Here is a 24,415-nt window from a genome sequence, read left to right on the forward strand (position 1 = left end):
CGGTTCCGGGGCGGCGCCGCTCCGGGGGTGGGCGCTGGGCGGCCGTGCCCGGCGGCTCCGGCAGGTGGAGCCCGGTCCCCGCGGCGGGCGGGCGGACGGGCCGGGCGGGCCGGGCATGGCGGGGTAACGGCGCGGAGCCACCATGCGGCCCCGCCGCCTCCTGCCGCCGCTGCCGCCGCTGCCGGTGCTGCTGCTGCTGGCGGCCGCGGGCGGGCGGCGGGCGCGGGGCGCGGCGGAGCCGGGAGCGCACGGTGAGAGCGGCCTTTGTGTGCGGGGCGGGGGGCGCCGCCGGCGACACCCCCGCGTTCCCCCCGCGCCCGCATCCCCCCGGCATCCCTCGGCCCCCACCCCCTGCCCCGCACCGCCCCGGCCCCACCGGCGCCCCCGGGCCCGCCCGAGCCCCGCGCCCGCATCCCCCCGGCATCCTTTGAATCCTGTGGCCCCCCCGCGCACCGCCCCCCGATCGATCGATCCCGGCACCGGCCCCCCCATCCCCGCATCACCCCCGCCCCGGCATCCCCCGGCGTCCCTTGGCTTCCGAACCCGCTCCCGACGCCCCCCGCACCCCAAAGCCCGGCCCCGCCCGGCTCCGACACCCCCATCCCTGCCCGCCCACCCCCCGTCCATCCCCGGCTCTGTCTGTCCGGCCGCACCCCCGTCTGTCTGTCCGTCTGTCCGTCTGTCCGTCTGTCTCCGGTCCCCGGGCGGTTCTGGCCACCGGCGGGAGGGCGGTGATGGGTGGGGGGCCTGGCAGTGCCAGGGGGTCGCGATGGTGGGTGGGCGTCACAAACCAGGGAGGGGGTGAAGGAAGTTGGGTGGGGATCGCGAGCAGAGCTTTGGGGTGCGGGAGGGTGGATGGGGGCGCTGAGCAGAGCTTGGGGGTGTCTGGTGGTGGGTGCAGGTCCAGGGTCAGGGGGTGCAGGGGGTCCTGAGCAGCAGCCGGGGGTGCAGGATGGGGGTGTGGGGTGCATCCGGCAGGCAGGGTGGGCCTCGGGGTCCCCTGTGACCCCCATGCACCCCAAACCCTCCTGTGCCAGGGCGAGGCGTGCCCGGGGCTCACAGGGGGGTCCCTGACCCGTCTGTCTGTGCTGGCTCAGCTCCCGCTGGCGTCACCCCTGCCCATCCCTGTCCCCGCGGGGTGACAGACACGGCAGCGCTCCTCAGTGCCACCCCAGGGCCTGGCACCCCCGCCCGGCTCACGGGACACTGGGGTCACACTGGGGGGCACTGGGGAGCCAGCGAGGGGCCGGTGCGCCTTGGGGTGGCCTCACCGCCTCTGGGGAGCCTTTGGTGGCGGCGGGGGCACAGAGAGTGGGGACGGGGCCGTGCCTGTGCCTATGTCCCCGCGCTGGGGGTGGCACCATGGCCCCCTCCGATGCCAGCTGTCCCCCGGCAGCTGCGGGGACATTCCTGCCCGCGGGTGCCGGCTGTCCCCGCCATGCAGGGGACACCCCCAGCCCCTCCATTCCCGAACCCGCCCCTGTGCATCCCCGGAGCAGCTGCTGCCAATCTCCCCCACTCCTCGCCCATTGCCACATCTGGGCCGCATCTGGGCCGGGGCGGCTCGGGGGGGGGGTGCCCGGTGGAGCGGGGGGCTCCGGGGCTGCGGGGGGCCCGGCGGCAGCCCCGGGGCGCGGGATGAAGGGATGAAGGAGGTCGTTGCCTGGGTGACGGCGCCGGAGCCGGGCCCGCTGCCAAGGGCTGCGGATCATGCGCGGGATGGCGCTGGCTCGGGGGGGCCGGGGGCACGCGGGGGTTTGGGGTCCCCCCCGCCCTCCAGCCGGGCCCTGCAGCGGGGAATGGCCGGGGGATCCCTCCCCCTGCCGCTGTGGGGCCGGCTGGGTTCCAGACCCCCTGGCCTTGGGATGGGAGTGAGCAGCACCTGGGGGTGGCCTTTGGTGGGGGGGGTGAGGGTGACGTGAGTGGGTGCACCCAGCCGGGGGGCACGGCATCAGGGGGGCACAGGGTGGCACAGCAGTGATGCTCACACCCCTCGGGATGGTGCCTGCTGCCTACTGGGGAGCACCTGTGACCTGCCAGGGTGGTGCCTGTGACCCCCGTGGGTGATGACTGTGACCTGCTGGGCATGCTGGGCACTGGGATGGGTCCCACCACCTGGCCACCACCACCAGGATGGTGCCCATGGCTCTCTGAGATGGCACCTGTGAACTGTTAGGGTGGGTCCCACCATCCTGCCTGGATGGTGACTGTAATCCAGTGGGACAGGTCCCACCACCTGCTGGAGTGGTGACCATCACCCACCAGGATGGTGGCTGTGATGGTGGCCATGAGCCCCCTGGGATGGTGCCCATGACACCCCTGGGATGGTGACCATGACACCCCTGGGATGGTGCCCATGACCAGGGTGTGTTCCACCACCTGCTGCAATAGTGGACAGACCCCCTGTGCTGTTGGCCACGATCTCCTGTGATGGGGATGGTGGCCATGACCCAGCAGGACAGGTCCCACCACCTGTTGGTGTGGTGCCCATCATCCATCAGGATGGTGGCCATGACCCCCTGGTTTGGTGACTGTGATCCCCTGGGATGGTGGCCATGATTCCCTGGGATGGTGCCCATGACCCCTGGGATGGTGGCTGTGCCCCATGGGATGGTGTCTATGACCCCTGGTTTGTGTCCCACCCTGCTGGGATGGTGCCCATGACTCTCTGGAATGGTGGCTGTGAACCACTGGCATGGTGGCCATGACCCTCTGGGACGGTGGCCATGCAGGACAGGATGGTGTCTGTGACCCTCAGTTTGTGTCCCACCCTGCTGGGATGGTGGTTGTGACTCCTTGGAATGGTGCCCATGACCCCCTGGGATGGTACCTGTGACCCTCTGGGATGGTGCCCATGAACCACTGGGATGGTGGCTGTGACTCCCGGGGACAGGGTCTGTGACCCCTGGTTTGTGTCCCACCCTGCTGGGATGGTGGCCATGATTCCCTGAGATGGTGGCTGTGACCCCTTGGGATGGTGCCCATGACCCCCTGGGACGGTCGCCATGCAGGACAGTGTCTGTGACCCTCAGTTTGTGTCCCACCCTGCTGGGATGGTGGCCATGACCCTCTGGGATGGTGCCCATGACCCTCTGGGATGGTGCCCATGACTCCCTGGTTTGGTGGCTCTGATCCCATGGGATGGTGGCTGTGACCCTCTGGGATGGTGGCCATAAACCACTGGGATGATGGCTGTGAGTCCCTGGTGCCATGATTCCCTGGGATGGTGTCTGTGACCCCTGGTTTGTGTCCCACCCTGCTGGGATGGCGTCTATGACCCCCTGACATAGTGGCCATGACTCCCTGGGATGGTGCCCATTACTCCCTGGGACGGTGGCCATGCAGGACAGCGTCTGTGACCCCCCAGTTTGTGTCCCACCCTGCTGGGACGATGGCTGTGCCCTCTGGGGTGGTGACTGTCCCCCATGCCCACGCCGTGTCCCTGTGCCGTGTCCCCAGAGGTGCTGCTGCGGGTGCAGGTGTTGGAGAGCGGCTCGCTGGCCCCGCTGCCGCAGGCGGCCCTGGACGTGTTCGGCGGCCGCTCGGCGCTGGCCGCGGGCAGCACGGACCAGGCGGGCTCGGCGGTGCTGCCCGTGCCCTACCGCCTGGGCTCCTGGCTGCTCGTCACCGCCGCCCGCCGCGGCTATGTCACCGCCTCTGTGCCCTGGCGTGTCACCAAACTGCCACGTGAGTCACCGAGCCCTGAGCTCTCCTGGGCTGGGGGTCCCCTGTCCCTTACTGGGGTGTCTGAGTCTGTCTGGGGGTCTCCAATCCCTTACTAGGGTGTCTGTCTGTCTGGGGGGCACAATCCCTTACTGGGGTGTCTGGGACTGTCTGGGGGTCCTCAATCCCTTACTGGGGTGTCTGGGTCTGTCTGGGGGACACAATCCCTTACTGGGGTGTCTGAGTCTGTCTGGGGGGGGCACAATCCCTTACTGGGGTGTCTGGGACTGTCTGGGGGACACAATCCCTTACTGGGGTGTCTGAGTCTGTCTGGGGGTCCTCAATCCCTTACTGGGGTGTCTGGGTCTGTCTGGGGGACACAATCCCTTCTTGAGCCATGATGGGGGATCCCCAATCCCTTCCTAAGCCATGATGTGGGATCCCCAATCCCTTCCTAAGCCATGACGTGGGATCCCCAATCCCTTCCTAAATGGATTTGAGCCATGATGGGGGATCCCCAATCCCTTCCTAAGCCATGATGTGGGATCCCCAATCCCTTCCTAAGCCATGATGGGGGATCCCCAATCCCTTCCTAAATGGATTTGAGCCATGATGGGGGATCCCCAATCCCTTCCTGAGCCATGATGGGGGATCCCCAATCTCTTCCTGAGGGTTCTGGGTCTGATTTGGGGTCCTAAATTCCCAACTGGGGGGCTCTGAGCCCTGGTGTGGTGTCCTTAGTCCCTTACTGGGACCTCAGTCCCTTCCTTACAGGGGACCCCGAATGGGTTTCAGTGTAGGGATCCCCTATAGAAGGGTGTTTGGGAGGGGTCTGGCCCCTTTGGGAGGGGACAACCATGTCCTGGTGGCCCCCAAGTATTTTGGGGTCCAGGTGTGGGTATTTTGGGGTCCAGATGTGGGTATTTTTGGGGTCCAGGTGTGTGTATTTGGGGGCTCCATGTGTGGATATTTTTGGGTCCAGATGTGGGTATTTTGGGCTCCGGGTGTGGGTATTTTTGGGTTCCAGGTGTGGGTATTTTGGGTTCCATATGTGGGTATTTTGGGCTCCATGTGTGGGTATTTTGGGTTCCAGGTGTGGGTATTTTGGGGGGCCAGGTGTGGCTATTCTGAGGTCCACGTGTGGGTTTTTGGGGGGTCCAGCTGTGGGTGTTTTTGGGCTCCAGGTGTGGGTATTTTGGGGGTCCAGATGTGCGTTTTTGGGGCTTCAAATGTGGGTTTTTGGGGGTCCGGGTGTGGGTATTTTGGGGGGCCAGGTGTGGCTATTCTGAGGTCCAGGTGTGGGCATTTTGGGGTCCAGATGTGTGTTTTTGGGGGTCCAGGTGTATTTTTGGGGTCCAGATGTGGGTATTTTGGGGGTCTGGGTGTGGGTATTTTAGGGTCCATGTCTGGGTATTTTGGGGTCCCCCCCACCCCCTCTTCCCCTTGCAGTCTACGCCTCCATCAGCCTCTACCTGCTCCCGGAGCGCCCGGCCACGCTCATCCTCTACGAGGACCTGGTCCAGATCCTCCTGGGATCCCCAGGTGAGACAGGGGGGTGTCCCTGGGTGCCACCACCGGCCGAACCACGGGGACGGCGGCGGTGACACCTCCATCCCCCGGGTGCTGCCACCCTCCGTGTCCCCGCAGGTGGCCGTGGGCAGCCGTGGGCGCAGTTCCCCCGGCGGGCAGCCCGCCTGCCCCGCAGCTCCACCTACAGCCAGCTGGCCGCGTCCCTGACGGCCGCCTCCGGCCCCGGCCCGGCCCGCGCCTTCCCCGCCTTCCTCGGGGCCGAGCAGGACGGCAGCGGTACGGGGGACACCGGGATTTGGGGTGGGGGGCGCACCGCGTGTGCCACCCCTTAGGGATGTCGCTGTCCCCCAGGCAATGGCACGTGGCTGGAGCTGGCGCCGGTGGCGGCTGTCAGCGTCCATCTGTTCACCGGCAACGGGACCGAGGTGCCGCTGGCCGGCCCCGTCCATCTGTCCGTCCCTCTGGGCCCCGACGCCGCCGCCGTGGTGGCCACCAGTGTGCCAGCCTGGAGGTTTGACCCCAAGAGCGGTGAGTGGTGGCTGGGGGTGGCAGGGAGGGACACAGGGGGACACAGGTGGAGGTGGCAGAGGGGATAAAGATCCTGTTGGGAGGGACAGAGGGGACACAGCTCTGGCTGGGGGGCACAGAAGGTGACACAGCTCCTGTTGGGGGTAGCAGAGGGGACACAGCTCCTGCTGGGGGTGACAGAGGGGACACAGCTCCTGTTATGGGGTAGCAGAGGGGACACAGCTCCTGTTGGAGGTGACAGAGGGGACACAGCTCCGGCTGGGGGGGACAGAGGGGGACACAGCTCCTGCTGGGGGGGACAGAAGGTGACACAGCTCCTGTTGGGGGTGGCAAAGGGGACACAGCTCTGGCTGGGGGGGACAGAGGGGGACACAGCTGTGGCTGGGAGTGGCAGAAGGGACACACCTCATATTGGAGGTGGCACAGGGGGACACAGCTCCTGTTATGGGGTCGGGGGGTGATGAGGTGGGGGATCCCATCCCGGTGTGTCCCCGCAGGGCTGTGGGTCAGGAACGGGACGGGGCTGATCCGCAAGGAGGGCCGGCAGCTGTACTGGACCTTTGTCTCCTCCCAGCTGGGATACTGGGCAGCGGCTCTGCCCTCCCCCAGCACGGGTAAGGTGACACCTGTGAGTGCCCTGTGTCCCCTGGCTCTGCGGACAGGCTGGATGGGGAGGGGGTGGCAGCACCTTGGGGTGCTCCCCTCTGCCCCCCCCGTCCCAGGGCTGCTCTGGTGGGGTGGGGGCTGTCCCATGTCCCTTGTCCCCAGGGCTGGCTGGGCAGGGGGGACACTGCAGCCCCCCGGGGTACCCTCAGGTGGGGCTGCCCCTCTGACCCTGCTGTCCCCAGGGCTGGTGGCGATGGCAGCGGGTGTGACAGACATCACCACCTACCACACCATCTTCCTCCTCACCATCCTGGGTGCCCTGGCCCTGCTCGTCCTCATCCTCCTCTGCCTCCTCATCTACTACTGCAGGTCAGTGTCCTGCCCGTGGCAGGGGGGTGGGAACAGAGCCCGACATTCCATGTGGGAATGGGGGTCAGCACCCACCAGTAACCCCGGGGTGCCCCATAGCTGGGGGGGACCATTTCCTGGCACCCTAAAACTGGTTATAGGGGGGGCAGCATCCTCCTGGTACCCCTGGGTGCCCTGTAGCCATTCTGGGGGAGTCACCACCCCTTGGAACACCCAAATGCTCTCTACGGGGAGGAGGCACCAGCCTGTGGCACCTCTGGGTGCTCTTTAGCTGGATTTGGGAGCCAGACACTGATCTCCAGAAACACTGGGTGTCCTACAGCTGGCTTGGGAGGGGGGACACCACTCCCCAGCACCCCTGGGTTTCCTATAACTGGATTTGGGGGTGACACAGGGGTGACACCCAGCACCCCTGGGTGCCCTATAATTGGATTTGGGAGGGTGACACAAGGGTGTCACAGGGGTGACACCCAGCACCCCTGGGTGCCCTATAATTGGATTTGGGGTTGACACAGCACTCCCCAGCATAACTGGGTGCCCTATAACTGGATTTATGGGGTGACACCACTCCCCAGTACCCCTGGGTACCCTCTAACTGTATCTGAGGAGTGACACAGCACTCCCCAGCATCCCTGGGTGCCCTATAACTGGATTTGGGGGGTGACACATCACTCCTCAGCACCACTGGGTGCCCTATAGCCCCCTCCTCTAGCTCCTTCCAGCGGGTGAGGGAGTTGGGGAGCAGGGGCACCCACGACCCGCCGTGTCCCCGCAGGCGGCGCTGCCTGAAGCCGCGGGCTCAGCACCGCAAGCTGCCGCTGCCGGGCCCGCTGGACGCGGCGCGCCGGGACCAGGCCACCTCGGTGTCCCAGCTGGACCTCCTGTGCGGGGGCAGCCACCTGGAGACCGCCTCCTCGGGGGGCGACACCGACCTGCCCACGCCCAGCCTGGCCCCCTCCACCCGCGAGCTGCCCCCGGCCCGGCCGGACTTCTTCCAGCCGCCGGCCCCGGCCCCGCTCCGCGCAGGCCTCAGGCCCCCGGCGGCCACGCTGGGCCCGCGCCGCCGCCCGCCCGCCGCCCATGAGGACTACGGGCGCTCCGGCGAAGCCTTCGGCCTCAGGGCCGCCCGCTCGGTGGACGGGCTGCAGCCGCCCGACGAGCACCCCCGGGGCACGGCCGCCTTCGGCCCGCGGCCGCCGTCGCCCTCGTTCTCCCGTTACGGGCCGCAGCCCGCCGAGCACCCGCTGCCCGAGCCGCCCCCGCGGCCGCCCTCGCTGGCCCCCCCCGGGCCGCTGCTGCTCTGCGGGCCGCTGGAGCGCGGCGGGGGCCCCGAGGATGTTTACCGGGGGGTGATGCCCACCCTGCTCATCCCCGCCCGTTACATGCGCCTGGCGCCCGGCGAGCCCGAGGGTCCCCCCGAAGCCGACGGGGGCCCCGGTTCGACGGCGACGACGGCCGCGCCCCCGCCCCCCCCCTCCTCCGGGCAGCCCTTCGAGGAAGGGGAAAACTGGGCCGGGGCTCGTGCCCCGCAACCGGTGAGCGGCTCGGTGGCCATCCCGGTGCTGCTGGACGGGTCGGCGGTGGCCCAGCTCAACGGGGAGCTGCAGGCGCTGGCCGGGCAGCAGCTCCTGGAACTGGCGGGGCCGCCGCCGCCCAGAGCCTGGTTCGTGTCCCTGGACGGGCGCTCCTCGCAGGTTCGGCACTCCTACATCGACCTGCAGGGCAGCGAGAGGGGCCCCGGTCCAGCTCCCCCTCCCCGCCTCCCCCGGGCCACCGGAGGCGGGGAGGAGGACGGGGGGCCCCGGCCCCCGCTGCCCGCAGCCTCCCCCGAGGACAGCTCGCTCGCCCCCTTGCTGGAAGCGGGCAGCGGGGGCCGGCGGGGCGGCGGCAGCGGCCGCAGCAGCGCCAGCGAAGCCCCCCGAGACTCCCTGACCAGCCCCGAGGAGGAGGCGCTGACCGAGGCGGGCGACGGGGCCGACGAGGGGGGCGACCGCAAGAGCCCCTGGCAGAAGCGGGAGGAGCGGCCTCTGATGGTGTTCAATGTCAAGTGAGTGTGGGGAGGGCGAGCCCCTGGTCCGGGGTGAGGGCAAATCCCAGGGGGAGCTGAGATGGGGACACTGCTGCTGTCACCCATCTCAGCCCACCACTGTCCTGCCCGGCCACCATCTCACCATCTCCTCCCACCACTGTCCTTTGTCATCGCTGCCGTCCCACTGCCATCTCATCCCAGCACCATCCCATCCATCATCCTCCCCCATCAGTCCCATCCCACCACAATCCCACACAGCCATCATCTCCTCCCACTGCTGTCATCCCCATCCCACCCTCCCACCAGCCTGTCGTGTCACTGTCCCATCCTATCCTGCCATGCCATCCCACCACCTTCTCCACCATCCTGCCTTGTCACTGTCCTCTCCCACCACGATCCCATCCCACCACCACGGTCCCTTTCTGCCACGGGAGGGATCAGAGACCACACCCAGGCCACCCGTGTCCCCATCTCCTCGGGCCCCCACCCTGTGCCACAAGGCTCTGCCACACGGGATCCTGCTGCCCCTGTTCCCTCCTTGTCCCACCAACACCACCATCCCTGTTCTTTTGGGGGTGGGAACCGCGTGCTCCATGTTGCCCCAATCCTGACCCATGTCCTGTTTTGTGTCCCTGCAGGACAGGGGGGGCTGGCACTGCCCCCCGAGCCAGCGGTGCCTCCAAGCTGCCATAGGAGCCAGGGGGCCCCTGTACCCCCACCCTCATCCCCCTTTGGATTTTAACTCGTGTTTCTAAACGTTTTCTACGTGGTGAGGATGAAGAGGGGTCATTGGGGCCAGGCTGGCACAGAGGGGGGCCATGGGGATCCCCCTGGGTGCCAGGCTGGGCAGGGAGCTGCTGCCTGCACCTGCCTGCACGTCCTGCCTGCTCCTTAGAGGCATTAATATATTAAACACACAAAATCCCCCCTGCCTCCGCCTCCTGCCTCAGTTTCCCCCTCGCCAGGAGCCACGGGTGCAGTTTCTCCTAGAAACCGTTTATTGGGGTGGTGGCACCCGGGGTGGGTGCTGGTGCTGGTGGTGTCCCCAGTGCCATCAGAGCAGGTCCCAGCGTTGGGGGCTGCACCCCCAGCCCCCTCCAGTGCAGCGGGACCCCGCGGGGCAGCAGTGGCGGCCGTCGGAGCAGCAGGAGCCCTGCAGAGAGACACGGAGTGAGCAGGGGGGTGATGCCACCCTCACCCCCACCCCGGTGTCCCTCCGCTCACCTGGGCGAAGGGGCAGCACCCCCAGGAGCCTCCCCGGGCCTGGCAGCACCGCTGGCCCCCGCGGCAGGAGCCAGTGGCACCGCAGGGCACGAGGCCACCCGGGCGGGTGCCAGCGGCTCGCAGCGGCACGGGGGGTGCCCGCCGGGGGGCAGAGGGGGCCGGGCGGGGGGCAGAGGGGGTTGGCAGCAGCGGGGTGGGTGCCAGCAGCTTCTCACAGCTCTCGGTGGCCACATTGCAGGTGTAGCCCCGGGGACAGCAGTGCTTGTGGTCCCCGCAGCAAACGGCCTGGGGGGGACACGGGATGGGGTCAGTGGGGTGACAGTGGGGGACACAGGGGGCCGGGTACCAGGGACAGAGGTACGCAGAGACACAGGGGCTGTGCCAAACCCTGTCCCCAAGGTGCCCACAGAGCCTCCATGGAGGGTACCACTGACAAATGCGGGAGTGTCCCATGTCCCTGCCCCTTCCAACCCTGCTTGTCCCCAAAGGGTCACCCCCACAGTCACGCTCTGTCCCAACCTCCCTCCATTCCATTCCCAAATCCTCACTCCCCAGACAACACCCCACCCCTGGGGTACCCCCAACCCCCAGGGACTCCCCCACACCTGCTCGAGGGGGCAGCACCCCCAGGTGCCCAGGCTCAGCCGGCAGCACGTGCTCCCGTCAGGACAGCTCGTGGTCTCATCACATTTGACATTCCCCGATGTCACCTGTCCCCCGTGGGGCACTGCTGGGCTCTTCTGCACCCAGGGCAGGCGGGTGCCCCCCCCCTGCAGGCAGCTGCCCCCCTCGGGGTCACAGGTGTAGCCCTGGGGGCAGCAGTGCACGAGGTCGGGGCAGCAGACGGCCTGGGGGGGCAAAGAGGGGGGGCTGAGCACAGGGGACCCCCAAGAACACAGCTGGGGACCCCCAGGGTACAAGTGCCCTCGTGCCTGTTCCTTCCCTCCTGTGTTCTGTGTCCCCCTGGACCCAGCCTGGCTCCATCCCCCCTTTGAGGGGGGCAGATATGGGGACACTCTCCTGATGCTTCTGCCCCTCTGTGGGACACACAAATGTCCCTGAGCACCTCAGTGGCCTTGTGTGCCTCTGTCACCTGCTGCCCCCAGAGTCCCAGATTGGTCCCAGTTAGCAGAGAGGGTCTGACTGGGGTTGGGGGCCAGCAAAGGGGCCTGGTGTCCCCATGGGGACATGAGGGGTTTGGAGCCCACCCTGTCCTTACTGGAGGACAGGAGACATCTGCCCTCTCCCTGCCCACGGGGCAGGGGACATCTGCCCTCATCCTTCAAGCAGCAAAGGGGGACATCTGGCCTTGACCTCCTGCGGAAACATTGGCCTTTGTCCCCTCGGGGTACAGGAGACCCCCAACCCATGGAGCTGCTGAGGGGACAGGGTGTCTCTGTGCCCTGTGAACGCTCCCATGTCCCCAGGCAGGGGCTACACTGGGGGTCCCTTGAGCCATCTGCTCAGTCCAGCACCCCCCACTCCCCTGGGTGCACCCCCAGGACCCCCACCCCACCCAGCCATGGACCCCATGGGCAGAGTCCCCCCCACCTGGCTGAAGGGGCAGCACCCCCAGGTGCCCTGGCCCATCCTGCAGCACGTGCTCCCGTCAGGACAGCTCGTGGTCTCATCACATTTGACATTCCCCGATGTCACCTGTCCCCCGTGGGGCACTGCTGGGCTCTTCTGCACCCAGGGCAGGCGGGAGCCCCCCCCCTGCAGGCAGCTGCCCCCCTCGGGGTCACAGGTGTAGCCCTGGGGGCAGCAGTGCACATGGTCGGGGCAGCAGACGGCCTGGGGGGGCAAAGAGGGGGGGCTGAGCACAGGAGACCCCCCCCAGGGACTGCCAGCCCCACAGGAGGGGGGACAAATGTGTCCCTTCCTGCCCATTCCTGCCATGCCCATTCCCCATCCCAGCAGTGAGGAGGGGGGGATATGGGGACCTCCCCCCTCAGTGGGACTCAGGAAGGTCCCTGAGCATCCTGGTGGCTTCCAGGATGTCCCTTCACCACCTCGTGCCACTGGAGCCCCAAACTGGTCCCAGGCAGTACTGGGGGGTTGACTGGGGGATGTCAAAGTGATTCAGTGTCACTCTTCCCCAAAGGACATCAGGGAATGGGAGCCCTCCTGGGGGACAGGGGACATCTCCCAGTCCCAGAGGGGCACAGGGGACCCCATCCTTGTCCCTCCCAAAGTGGACAGGGGACATCAAACCTTGTCCCAGGCAAGTTCAAGGAACCCCCACCCTTGTGCTTGTCAGTGGAACGGGACACAGCTGCCCTCATCCCACCCAGGGGCACAGAGAACATGTGTCCTTATCCCTCCCAGGACATCTGTGTGTCCTGGGGGCACAGGGGACCCCTGTACCTGCTCGAGGGGGCAGCACCCCCAGGCCCCAGAGCTGAGCCTGCAGCACGTGTTCCCATCGGGACAGCTCGTCCTCTCGTCACACTTGATGTCACCAGCTGGGAACAGGGGACAGTCACGGCTGGTGTCCCTTCCCTGGGACAGGACAGGGAGTGATTGCTCCCTGGGGGGGGTTCTTACCTGTGGGCAGGGCTGCCAGGGAGGCAGAGCCCCCCAGGGAGGTGCAGGTGGAGTGGACCAGGTCACAGGTGGTGCCCTGGGGACAGCAGTGCTGCCCGTCACTGCAGCACACGGCCTGGGGGGAGACACAGTGTGACAAGGACCCTGGGGATGGGGACAGGGGGGCACAGCAGAGGGGACATGGCATGGAGGTGCCCTTGGGACAGCAGTGTTGCCCAGCACTGCAGGACATGGCCTGGGAGCGGGGGATATGGGGGGACAGGGACCTTGGGCACAAGGACAGGGTGTGCTCAGCACGGGGGACAGTGCAGGGTGCCTGGTGTGGGGACATGGCACAGGGTGGGGTGCCCAGGATGCCCAGCAAGGTGTGTCTGGTATAGGATAACTGGTGCCCAAATAGGGTGCCTGGCATCACTGTGGGGTGCTTGGAATTGGGGTGTCCAGAATGGGGTGCCTGCATGGACTGGTACGGGGTGAGTGGTGTGAGCTGGGGTGTGGGGTGCTGGTTTGGAGTGCCCAGTGAGGGGTGGCTGGCACAGGGGTGCTTGGTTTGGGGTGCCTGGCACAGACCAGGATTTGGTGCCTGGCATGGGGTGCTTGGTTTGGGGTGCCTGGCACAGGCCAGGATTTGGGTGCCTGGCATGGGGTGCTTGGTTTGGGGTGTTCAGTGGGGGTGGCAGGTTTGGGGTGCTGGGCACACACAGGTTTGTCACAGCTGCCCATGCTGGGGTGCTCAGGGCTGTGGCAGCACTCACGTTCTGCAGGGGACAGCAGCCATACTGCGTTGGGGACAGCTGGCAGCAGGTGGCCCCGTCGGGACACGCCGAGCGGCCATCGGGACACAGCACCTGGCGTAGCGCCACTGAGGGGAGGGACACACGGTGTCACCACGGACACACGGTGTCACCACGGACACACAGTGTCACCACGGACACACGGTGTCACCACGGACACACGGTGTCACCACGGCCCAGCGCACGGCACAGCGAGGGCACCCCCAGGGCACAGCCCTTACCTGGGGCGGGCGGGTGGCGCTTCCAGGCGGGGAAGGCTGTGCCCATGGGGACATCGGTGTCACCGGCAGGGGACACGCAGCGCCCGCGGGTCAGGTCACAGACGGTGGCGTGGGGACAGCAGTGCACTTTGTCAGCACAGCATGAGGCCTGTGGGTGCCAGCCGTGCTCGTCACAGCGGTGGCCGTGCCAGGTCCCCCCTCAGTGTCCCCATGTCCCCACACTCCGTACCTGGGGCATGGGGCAGCACCCCCAGGCACCGCTGCTCGTCACACAGCACGTGGCATCGTCGGGACACTCGGACTGGCCGTCAGGACAGGGGACAGCACGGGGGGCTGCAGAGACAGGTGACACCCCCTGTCCATCCTGTCCCCTCCAGGCCCACTCTGCCCCCCAGCCACCCCCCGTGTCCCCATACCCAGGTCTGTGACACAGGACTGCCCATCAGCACTGCAGTGGGACCCTCGGGGACAGCAGCGGTGGCCCCCAGCACAGGGGACACTCTGGGGAGAGAGAAGGGGGAGGGAGGGCAGGTGGGGTCAGGGAGTGCCCCACAAACAGCAGGGACAGGGGGGAAACTGAGGCACAGGGGAGGGGGCTCACCTCTGGCAGCTGGCAGCTGGCGGGGCACGATGAGCCATACTGGCATCCCAGAGCACTGGGGGCAGGCAGGGCCTGGGGGGCACAGGGGGTTACATTCCCTGCTGAGGCCCCCCCAAACCCCCCAAACCCCTCACACTCACCGGGGTGACGGGGCAGGGTCCCCCGTGGGGACAGGGCAGCTGGGCCCCCGCGCCGGCCAGGGCCACCCACAGCAGCAGGAGGGTCTTCATGGCTCTGGGAGCACCTGTGGGACCCCTGCCCCCGAACCCCGGCCTCAGTTTCTCCTTTCAGCACTCAGTTCTGCCCCCCAAATCTCACTTCTTCTTTCAGTCATATATTGGGAAAGCCCCAGCCCCGACCCCGGGGTGCTGGGGGGCACCTCAGGGTGCTGGGGGTACCCACAGACAGCGGGTGACCCCTGAGGTGTGTGGCACCCAACCGTGCCCCGATAAGATCTCCCTGCGGTGCCAGACGGGCACCCCCGCCCCCCATCCCACAATCACTGTCACTTCCCTTTCCCCGCCGGAGACACCTCCTGCCCCACCCAGGGTGGCCGCGGGGCTTGTGTCCCATGGGGGGGCTCGGGGGGACACTGGTGGCACTGCACCCCCACCTGGGCAGGGCTGGGCTGACCCCCGACATCCCCCAGAACCAGTGCTCCCAGTACCACCAGTACTCCAAGTGTCCCAGTACTCCCAGTGCCACCAGTGCTCCCAGTGTTCCCACTGCTCTCAGTACTCCAAGTGTTCCCAGAGCTCCAGTGCCTCCAGTGCTCTCCCAGTACCCCCAGTGCTCCCAGTACGCTCAGAGCCCCTAGCGCTCCCAGTGTTCTGCCATTACCCCTCAGTGTTCCCACTCTACTGCTCCCAGTACTCCCAGTGCACCCAGTACTCCCAGCGCACCCAGTGCTCCCAGCACGCCTCCCATTAGGGACTCCCAGTGCTCCCAGTGCTCGCAGCACGCCTCCCAGTAGTTTTCCCATGACTCCCGGGCAATCCCAGCGCTGCCCCACGACTCTCAGTGTCTCCCAGTTCCTGCCGTAACTCCCAGTTCCTCTCCCAGCACCTCCCAGTCTCCGTATGACTCCCAGTGACCCCCGTGACTCCCAGTTCCTCCGGTGACTCCCAGTGACCCCCGTGACTCCCACTTCCTCCGGTGACTCCCAGTTCTTCCTGGCAGCTCCCAGCGCTCCCAGTACCTCCCTGTGCGCCGTGCCCGCGTCTCCCAGCGCTCCCAGTACCCACCAGCGCTCCCAGTTCCCTCTCCCGGTCCTGGTAGCAAGCCCCGCCCCCACCGCTGGCCCCAAGCCACGCCCCCGGCCGACCATTGGCCGTCTGCCGAGCCCGCCGCGCTGCCATTGGCCAGCCAGGGGTGAGGGGGCGGGCACAGCGGCCGCCTCACCCCTGTCACGTGACGGGCGGTCACGTGGCCGCACCCCCCCCTCCCCCCCGCCCTCGGGGCTGAGGGCGGCGAGAGCGGGGAGGGGCTCGAGGCACAGGGAGCCTTCTGAGGCTGGGGGGAACACAACAGACCGCCCTGCCGGGGGGAGACCTCTCCGACCGCCCTCAGACCGCCCTGCCCGGGGCACAGCGAGCCCTCAGACCGCTCTGACTAAGGGGGAACACAACAGACCCCCCTGCCCGGGGGGAGACCCCTCAGACCACCCTGCCGGGGGCACAGGGAGCCCTCAGACCGCTCTGACTAAGGGGGAACACAACAGACCGCCCTGCCCGGGGGGAGACCCCTCCGACCGCCCTCAGACCGCCCTGCCCGGGGCACAGCGAGCCCTCAGACCGCTCTGACTAAGGGGGAACACAACAGACCGCCCTGCCCGGGGGGAGACCCCTCCGACCGCCCTCAGACCGCCCTGCCCGGGGCACAGCGAGCCCTCAGACCGCTCTGACTAAGGGGGAACACAACAGACCGCCCTGCCCGGGGGGAGACCCATCCGACCGCCCTCAGACCGCCCTGCCCGGGGCACAGGGAGCCCTCCGATCGCCCTGCCCGAGGGGGGACGCAACAGACCGCCCTGCCTGGGGTACAGGGAGCCCTCAGACCGCCCTCAGACCGCCCTGCCCGAGGTGGGGACACAACAGACCGCCATGCCCGGGGTACAGGGGGAGCCCTCAGGCCACCCTGACTGAGGGGGAACACAACAGACCGCCCTGCCCGGGGCACAGCGAGCCGTGGCCGGGGTACGGGGGTAGCCCTCAGACCGCCCTGCCCGGGGTACAGACCCCTCAGACTGTCCTGCCTGGGGCACAGAGAGCCCTCAGACCTCCCTGCCGGAGGGAGAGACACAACAGACCGCCCTGCACGGGACACAGGGAGCCCTCAGACCGCCCTGCACGGGACACAGGGAGCCCTCAGACCGCCCTGCCCGAGGCACAGGGAGCCCACAGACCGCGCTGACTGAGGGGGGACACAACAGACCGCTCTGCCCGGGGTACAGGGAGCCCTCAGACCGCGCTGCCCGGGGTACAGGGAGCCCTCAGACCGCGCTGCCCGGGGTACAGGGAGCCCTCAGACCACCCTGCCCGGGGCAGAGAGAGCCCTCAGACCGCACTGCTCGGGGAACAGGGGGCCCTGCCCAGGGCACACAGACTCCACAGACCCCCCTGCCCAGGACAGGGACCCCTCTGTCTGCCTTGAGCCTTGAGCCCCCTGTGCGGCTCCGGGCCCCCTCCCCCCGGCACAGACACTGCCTCAGGGCACAGACCCTCATCAGGGGCATAGACCCCATCAGGGGCACAGAGCCCCTTCTCAGGGGCACAGATCCCTCTGTCCAGCTCTCAGGGTTTTGCCCCTTGGAGCCCTCCAGGCCTTGTTCCCAGGGCAGGCCATACCCCCAGAATCCCCACTCCCCAAATCTTCCACAACCCCACAAACTTCCACCAGTCCCCACAGCCCCCTCTAGTCCTCCCCAATCTCCCCGACCCTCCAAAACTTTGCCCCCCAGCTCCCCCATCCTCCCTGCCAATGCCCACCAATGCCCCTAAATCCTCTCCAAATCCCCTCCAACCCCCTGTGCCCCAAAGACCACTTCAACCACTCCAACCCTTCCCAAAACTTCCAACCTCCCCTCCAAGCCTGTCCCACCCCCTCCAAGCTCCCCTAAATCCCCTCCAATGCCAACACTCCTCTAAACCCACTCCACCTCCCAAACCCCTCTAGCAATCCACCCCAAACATTCCCAAACTCCATTTCCCCTCCTACACCAACTCTCATTCTCCTCCAACTCCCCCAAATCACCCCCTGACCTCCCCAGTCCCAGTAAATTCACTCTAAAACCTCTTCCAATCACTCCAACACCCCCTAAACTCCTCTTAAAACCCCTTCAACTCCCTCAAACCCTTCCTAAACCCCAAAACCTCCCCTTCCAACACCCCAAATCCCCGGCAAACCCCCAACCACCTCCGATCTTCCCAACTCTTCCAATCCCTTCATGCCAACCTCCTTCCACACTCCCTTCCCAGCTCCTCCAGCCTCTCCCTGGACCCCCAACCCCTCCAAATCCTACTCCAACACCTGAAATCCTCTCCATACCCCTCAAACCCCCTCCACACTCCCTCCCAAGCCCCCCAACCTTCCAAATCCACCTCCAACCCCACAAAATCCCCTCTAAACCCCTCAACCTCCCAAGCCCCTAAACCCCTCCAAATCTACCTTCCACCCCACAAAATCTCCTCTAACCAACCCCTCAACCTCCCAAGCCCCAAACCCCTCCAAATCACCTTCCACCCCACAAAATCCCCTCTAAACTCCTCAAACCCCCTCCACACTCCTCCCAAGTCCCCCAACCCCTCCAAATCCACCTCCAACCCCACAAAATCCCCTCTAAACCCCTCAACATCCCAAGTCCCTAAACCCTCCAAATCCTCCTCCAACCCCACAAAATCCCCTCCAAACCTCTCAAACCCCTCCACACTCCTTCCCAAGCCCCCAAACCTTCCAAATTCAGCTCCAACCCCACAAAATCCCCTCTAAACCCCTCAACCTCCCAAGCCCCCCAACCCCACAAAACCCCCTCCAAACCCCCTCAAACCCGCCCACACTCACTCCCAAACCCCCAACCCCTCCCTAGACCCCCAACCTCCCCTTCATCACCCCTGTTTGCCCCCAGACCCTTCTCCATGCAGACACCACATCACCAGCCCATCCCAGAGCCACCGTGTGGGGTTGGGGGCACACGGGGCCTTTATTGGGGTCCAATGGCTTTTATTGGGGGACAGATGGCCTTTACTGGGGTCCAATGGCTTTTATTGGGGACAGATGGCCTTTACTGGGTCCAATGGCCTTTACTGGGATCTGATGGCCTTTATTGGGGACAGATGGCCTTTACTGGGGACAGATGGCCTTTATTGGGATCCAATGGCCTTTACTGGGATCTGATGGCCTTTATTGGGGACAGATGGCCTTTACTGGGGTCCAATGGCCTTTATTGGGGACAGATGGCCTTTACTGGGATCTGATGGCCTTTATTGGGTACAGATGGCCTTTATTGGGATCTGATGGCCTTTATTGGGATCCCATGGCCTTTACTGGGATCTGATGGCCTTTACTGGGGACAGATGGCCTTTATTGGGGTCCAATGGCCTTTATTGGGACAGATGGCCTTTACTGGGGTCCGACGGCTTTTATTGGGGACAGATGGCCTTTATTGGGATCCGATGGCCTTTACTGGGGTCAGGTGGCCTTCATTGGGGACAGATGGCTTTTATTGGGATCTGATTGCCTTCACTGGGGTCAGATGGCCTTTATTGGGGACAGATGGCATTTATTTGGGTCAGATGGCCTTTACTGGGGACCAATGGCCTCTATTGGGATCTGATGTCCTTCACTGGGGTCCGATGGCCTTCACTGGGGTCCGATGGCCTTCACTGGGGTCAGATGGCCGACTGCTCCTGGCGGGGCGGCTCTCCGGGGGCCGGTGGCCGCTCGGGCTCGGTGGCCATGGCGGCCTGGCGCAGCACGGCCATGTGCTCCTCGGCGGCTGCCAGCGAGCGCTCGACCCAGTGGCGAGCGGCCGGCTGGCGACAGGCGCTGCGGGTCACCAGCACCAGGTGACTGACGGACAGCAGCAGCGCCGCGGCCCTGCGGGGACACGGGGCTGTCACCGCCCTGGCACCTCCCTGTCACTGCCCTGTCACCACCCTGCCCCATGGGGCTTCCTCAGCAACAGCAGCGTGGTCACCAGTTTGGCTGTGGTGACCAGGACCCTCAGGGAATGGCCTGAGGTTGTGCCACAGTGGGGTTGGGATGGATTTCAGTGAAAGGTTCTCCTGTCAGAGGTGCTGGCACTGCCCAGGCTCCCCAGAAAATGGCCCCAGAGCTCCAGGAGGGTTTGGACAGCGCTGCCAGGGATGCCCAGGGTGGGAGTGTTGGGGGGGGTCTGGGCAGGGCTGGGATTGGGACTGGATGAGCCTTAGGGTCCCTCCCAACCTGGGATATTCTGGGATCTGCTCACTCCCCATCCTGCTGGGTCACCTGGGTTTGTCCCCAGAGTGGGATTGTCCCCAGACGTGTGGTATGGGATTGGGGGGTGTCCCCACCCACAGGTATCTCCCACCCAGGAGTGTCCCTGTCCTTCCCACCGCTGTCACCTTGCGTCCAGCAGTTTGGGGTCCAGCGGGGGGTACATGGATCTCACCACATCGTCCACCCTGTGGTGGGGACAGCGTTAACCCCAGGGACACTGTGGTGACACCTCCAGCACACCCAACCCAGGCCTCAAGAACTCTCTTGGAGTTCTGGGAACCCCCTAGAGCCCCATGAACCCCCCAGAGCCCCAGGTACCCCCTGAACCCCAGGACACCTCCCAGACTCCCAAAATTACCCCAGTGCCCTGGGACACCTCCCAGAGTCCCCAGACACCCCTAAAGTCCCCAAGTTTCCCTCCAGAGTCCCCAGGGTCCCCCTCAGTGCCTCAGTACCCCCACCAGAGCCTCAGGACATGCCCAGAGCTCCCATGACCCTTCCAGACCCACCCTGGAAATCTCTGGGGACCCTCCAGAGCCCTGGAATTTCCCCCCCGCCAGTCCCTGGGGACCCCCCAGACATCCCCTGTCACCTGGGGCTGATGCGCTTGGCCACCACGATGATGTCACCCAGGCTGGCTGGGGACTTCACACGTGCACCTGAGCCCATGGTCATGGCCACCAACTTCTCCGTCAGCGTGTGACAGATCTGGGGGACAGTGGTGAGCACTCAGTGCCACCATCAGCACCAGTGCCACCATCAACACCAGTGCCACAAGTGCCACCTACCATCAGCACCAGTGCCACCAGTACCAACAATGTCACCATTGCCACCATTACCACAAGTGCTGCCCACCACTGACATCAATGTCACAAGTGCCACTGGTGCCACCACTGCCTACCAGCACCGCAGCTCTACCAGTATCACCAGAGTTGCCATTGCCACCAGTGTCACCACTGCCACCAGTGCCACGCTCTCACTCACCTTCAGGATGGCGATGCAGTGGGAAACCAGACCCCTGTGGAGAGGGAGAAGGGTGTGAATCCACCTGTGTCCCCCCTGCTCTGTCCTTGTCCCCTGTGTGTCCCCCCTCTCCTGCCAGCCCTTGTCCCTCAGACCTGTGGGGATATTCCCACCCCAAGACCATCTTGAGGACCATCCCCATGGCTTGGTGACCTCCAAATCTGTCCCCTGAATCCCACGATGGGGGGCTGGCACTGCACAGGGGGTCCCCAGCAGTGGGAGGACACAGGGGACACTCACGAGGCGTCCTCCACCCAGTCCTCGTTCTCCAGGATGGCCTCTATGTGGGGGTTGGTGATGACCACATCGTCCAGCTCCAGCTCCGAGGGCTCTGACGGCGTCTCCGTGGTCCCCATCAGGTCCACGATGGGTCTGTCAGAGACATGGGGGACATCCCACCAAGGGCCACCTCCTCGGGTGGCCCCACAGCCCCAATAGCCCTGGTGCTGGTGGATGTGTCCCCATCTTTGTCCCCCAGTGATGTGGATATGTCCCAAACTGGGACAAGATGGGGGCATCTTCCCTCTGATGATGCTGGACATCACCTGCATCATCCCCCCAGTCACAGTGGACGTGTCCCCATCTTTGTTCCTGGAAGGTTGGACATGTCCCCATCTTTGTTCCCTGGATGATGTTGGACATGTCCCCATCTTCATCCCTTTGATTTTGATGATGGCCAATGTGTCCCCATCTTTGTCCCCCTGCTGATGGAGGGTGTGTCCCCATCTTTGTCCCCCCATGACCATGGACATGTCCCCCACATTGTCTCCACGATGATGGTGAACATGTCCCCAGCAGTGTCCCCAGCCCACGGGGGTTGGGGTCCCTCTCTGGTGGGGACAGGGACGCTGCCACCCCCGTGGGTCACTCACTTGGTGTCATAGTGGTGGCGCAGGTCCTTGGGGTGACAGTAGCGCTGCCTGCACACCACCACCAGCGCCACGAAGGACGCCAGGAAGATGGTGGCCAGCACCCCGATGGCCACGATGACAACGGTCTCCATGGCTTGTCCCTGCCACAGGGGCTCAGGCGGCCGGGGCCATCACAGCACGCTGGGGGCTGCAGTGACAGGGACACCGGGGACTGGAACCCCACAGATGTTCTCCTGTTCACCCCACACTGCAAAATGCCCAGCCAGGACCTGGTGTCACCCCCAGATTGTCACCCCTCTGTCCCCAAGGTGTTTCTAGAGGCAGTGTCACTTGAGGGATGTGGTGACTTTGGGTGTGAGGTGCAGCATGATTTGGGGGGCTGCCCTCATCCTGTCACCATGGCCATGGGGACGGGGGGGACAGGGTCTGGGGTGAGGAGAGCAAGGCCTGGGTCATAGGGGGGTTTGGGGACCCCCAGAGTGTGTCCTTCTGGAGACCCCCACCCACAGACCTGTCCCTATGGGGACATGGAGATCCCCCAGAGCCTGACCCTGATGGGGACCCCAAGAGCCCTTTCCTATGGGGCCATGGGGACCCCGGAGACTGATCCCTATAGGGAGCCCAGAGTTCCTGTCCCTATGGGGCCACAGGGACCCCCAGAGTCCCCAGTCCTGATTCCTATGGGGTCATGTGGACCTCCAGAGCCCCCTTTCCATGGGGATCCCCCAAATCTGAGCCAGGGGACCCCAGAACCAGCCGTGCTGCAGCAGCAGGGCCTGTGTGTCCCTGTCCCCATGTTCAGCAGGACACCAGCCATACCAGGCCCAGGGGACCTTGTGTCCCCACCTGGACAGACTCGGAGTCCCTGTGGGGTTCCCACCCTGCAGGGACCCCCCCTGTACCCACCCCGCGGGCCGGGGGCTCCATCCCTGCCCTCCCTACCTGTTCCAGCCGGGTGGCACCGCCGGGCCGGGCGGGACACGGGGACACGCGGGGACGGTGCCACTTCCGTGCCGGGTGTGCAAACACGGCCACAGCGACCTTCGGCCCCTGACTCACACCTGGGCCCCCCACGGACGGGGGGTGCGGGATGAGCCCCCAAAACCCTCCGGCTCCACTGCTCCCCCCCTCCCCTCACCCTCTTTTTCTTTCCCCCCTAAATCCCACTGAATTTTAAGCCAGGTTTAGGGATTTGGCTTAAATTTCCAGCCCGGCTGCAGTTGTCGCTGCAACCCCACAGGGTTGGGGACAGCGAGGGGGGGACAGGGTGCTCCCCCCACCCCCCCTCCGCCACTTTCTCACTGCGATTAAAGCCTTAAGAGGGATTTCGGCTGCCAAAGCTGCTTTTGCTGTAACCCCCTGGTGCCTGGTCCTGGGGAGGGCACAGCCCCGGGGGTGTCCCCAGGCCCCCCCAAAGTGTCCCCAGCGCCACCCCCAGCCGCAGGGGGTGTCACTGTCCCGGCTGGGCTGGGGTCAGACCCTGCCGAGCAGCACCAGGGAAGGTGGAAGGGGGAGTCTGGGGGGGCACTGGGAGAGGGGTTGGGGGGTTCTGGGATAGGGGGGACTCTGCTGGGGGGTTTGGGGGGTTCTGGGATAGGGGGGAACTCTGCTGGGGGGTTTGGGGGGTTCTGGGATAGGGGGGAACTCTGCTGGGGGGTTTGGGGGGTTCTGGAACTGGGGGGACTCTGCTGGGGGGGTCCTGGAAGTGGGGGGGCTCTTGCTGAGGGGTGTCCGGCGAGTCCCTCTGAGTCTCTGGGGGGTCGCTGCTGGCGGTTCCCAGTCCCGCACAGTCCCGGTTACCGGGGGTCACGGGGCTGATGGGGTCCCTCCTGGCCCTGGGGGTCGCTCCGGGGGCCCAGAGGTGGGGGTGGGGGTCTCTGGGGGGTCTCGACACTGCTCTATGGGAGGGATCGCTCCCAGGGGTCCCCTACAGCGCCTGGGGTCCCGTGGGGGGTTGGGGGATGGCTGGGGGGGTCCCGGGTGGGAGATCCCCTCCCAGCTCCCTCGGCGGGTCCCTGCGACCCTCCCGGGTCCCCCCAATCCCTCCCGGACCCCCGCACCTGGAGCGGCTCCGCGGCGGCCGCGAACAAGATGGAGCCGGGCGGGGGGCGCGGAGCGGGGCCGGGAGCGGGGAGGGAGCAGAGAGGGAGCGGGGTGGGATCGGGATGGGAGCGGGGATCGGCCGGGCTCTGCCCCCAGCACCGCCTCCCTCCCGCCCCGAGGGGCCCCGAGAGTCCCCTGCTCCTCCTGAAGTTCTCAAGTGCGTCCCATGCATCCAAAAGTGTCCCAAAATGTCCCAAAGCACTCGCACGGCGCTCCTGAAGAACACCCTCTTGTCACAAAGTACTTCCTTGTGCTCCAAGGCGGCTCCGGTGCGTCCCAAAGTGCCGCTGCTGCACCCTCAAAGCACTGTCTTGCCCCCCAAAGTATCCCCTTGCGCCCCCAAATTCCCCCCTGCATTCCACACAGTCCCTTCCCTGTCCCCAGTTGTGGCCCCTTGTGTCCCAGTTGCATCCCAAATTGTCCCCATTGTGTCCCAAACCACTGTCCCTGCACTCCTGAGCAGGTTTTTCTTTGTGTCCTGAAAATCCTTGTGCCCCAAAATGACCCCACTGCACGCCAAAATGTCTCTGTCTTGTCCCAAAGTGTCCCCACTGCCATCCAGCTTGGCCCCATTACATCCCCACCACACCCCAAAGTGCCCTTTGTTGTGTCCCCAAGTGTTCCCTCTGCACCCCAGCCATCCCTGGGTCCCCAACTGCTGCCATGTGCTGTCCTTGCTGTGTGTCAAAGCACAGGACATGTGTCCCATGTCCCCACACCTCCTCCTCGTGTCCCTGCCATGCCCTTTATTGTCCCCACGATGTCCCATAGCACTTTCAGTCATGTCCCTGCCATACCCTTTATTGTCCCCACGATGTCCCAAAGCA

The 24,415-nt window shown here is 65.8% G+C and overlaps 3 protein-coding genes across 4 annotated transcripts; 1 reads left to right on the forward strand and 2 right to left on the reverse strand.

The window, feature by feature from the left end:
- Nucleotides 1-1,910: 1,910 nt before the first annotated feature.
- Nucleotides 1,911-9,656, forward strand: FAM171A2 (family with sequence similarity 171 member A2). The gene is made up of 8 exons (XM_063178652.1): nucleotides 1,911-3,687; nucleotides 5,113-5,205; nucleotides 5,311-5,469; nucleotides 5,545-5,721; nucleotides 6,219-6,335; nucleotides 6,570-6,696; nucleotides 7,472-8,743; nucleotides 9,364-9,656. The coding sequence occupies exons 1-8, from the start codon at nucleotides 3,426-3,428 to the stop codon at nucleotides 9,416-9,418; spliced, it is 2,262 nt and encodes a 753-aa protein (XP_063034722.1). The 5' UTR covers nucleotides 1,911-3,425; the 3' UTR covers nucleotides 9,419-9,656.
- A 49-nt stretch (nucleotides 9,657-9,705) lies between these two features.
- Nucleotides 9,706-15,405, reverse strand: GRN (granulin precursor). 2 transcript variants are annotated; one of them, XM_063178653.1, is made up of 13 exons: nucleotides 15,357-15,405; nucleotides 14,253-14,367; nucleotides 14,113-14,184; nucleotides 13,928-14,012; nucleotides 13,741-13,844; nucleotides 13,512-13,659; nucleotides 13,252-13,358; nucleotides 12,497-12,611; nucleotides 12,317-12,414; nucleotides 11,501-11,743; nucleotides 10,555-10,797; nucleotides 9,950-10,234; nucleotides 9,706-9,878 (listed from the first exon to the last, which is right to left on the reverse strand). In XM_063178653.1, the coding sequence occupies exons 2-13, from the start codon at nucleotides 14,340-14,342 to the stop codon at nucleotides 9,780-9,782; spliced, it is 1,689 nt and encodes a 562-aa protein (XP_063034723.1). In that variant the 5' UTR covers nucleotides 14,343-14,367; nucleotides 15,357-15,405; the 3' UTR covers nucleotides 9,706-9,779. The 2 variants fall into 2 exon arrangements, with proteins under 2 accessions (XP_063034723.1, XP_063034724.1); XM_063178654.1 differs by having other exon boundaries at nucleotides 15,311-15,395.
- A 2,937-nt stretch (nucleotides 15,406-18,342) lies between these two features.
- Nucleotides 18,343-22,315, reverse strand: TMEM98 (transmembrane protein 98). The gene is made up of 6 exons (XM_063178736.1): nucleotides 21,486-22,315; nucleotides 20,854-20,985; nucleotides 20,575-20,608; nucleotides 20,183-20,298; nucleotides 19,716-19,775; nucleotides 18,343-19,206 (listed from the first exon to the last, which is right to left on the reverse strand). Exons 1-6 carry the CDS (start codon nucleotides 21,614-21,616, stop codon nucleotides 18,999-19,001), a joined length of 681 nt encoding a protein of 226 aa, XP_063034806.1. The 5' UTR covers nucleotides 21,617-22,315; the 3' UTR covers nucleotides 18,343-18,998.
- Nucleotides 22,316-24,415: the final 2,100 nt, after the last annotated feature.

Source organism: Melospiza melodia, chromosome 30 (genome assembly GCF_035770615.1).
Source record: "Melospiza melodia melodia isolate bMelMel2 chromosome 30, bMelMel2.pri, whole genome shotgun sequence".
Lineage (NCBI taxonomy): Eukaryota > Metazoa > Chordata > Aves > Passeriformes > Passerellidae > Melospiza > Melospiza melodia.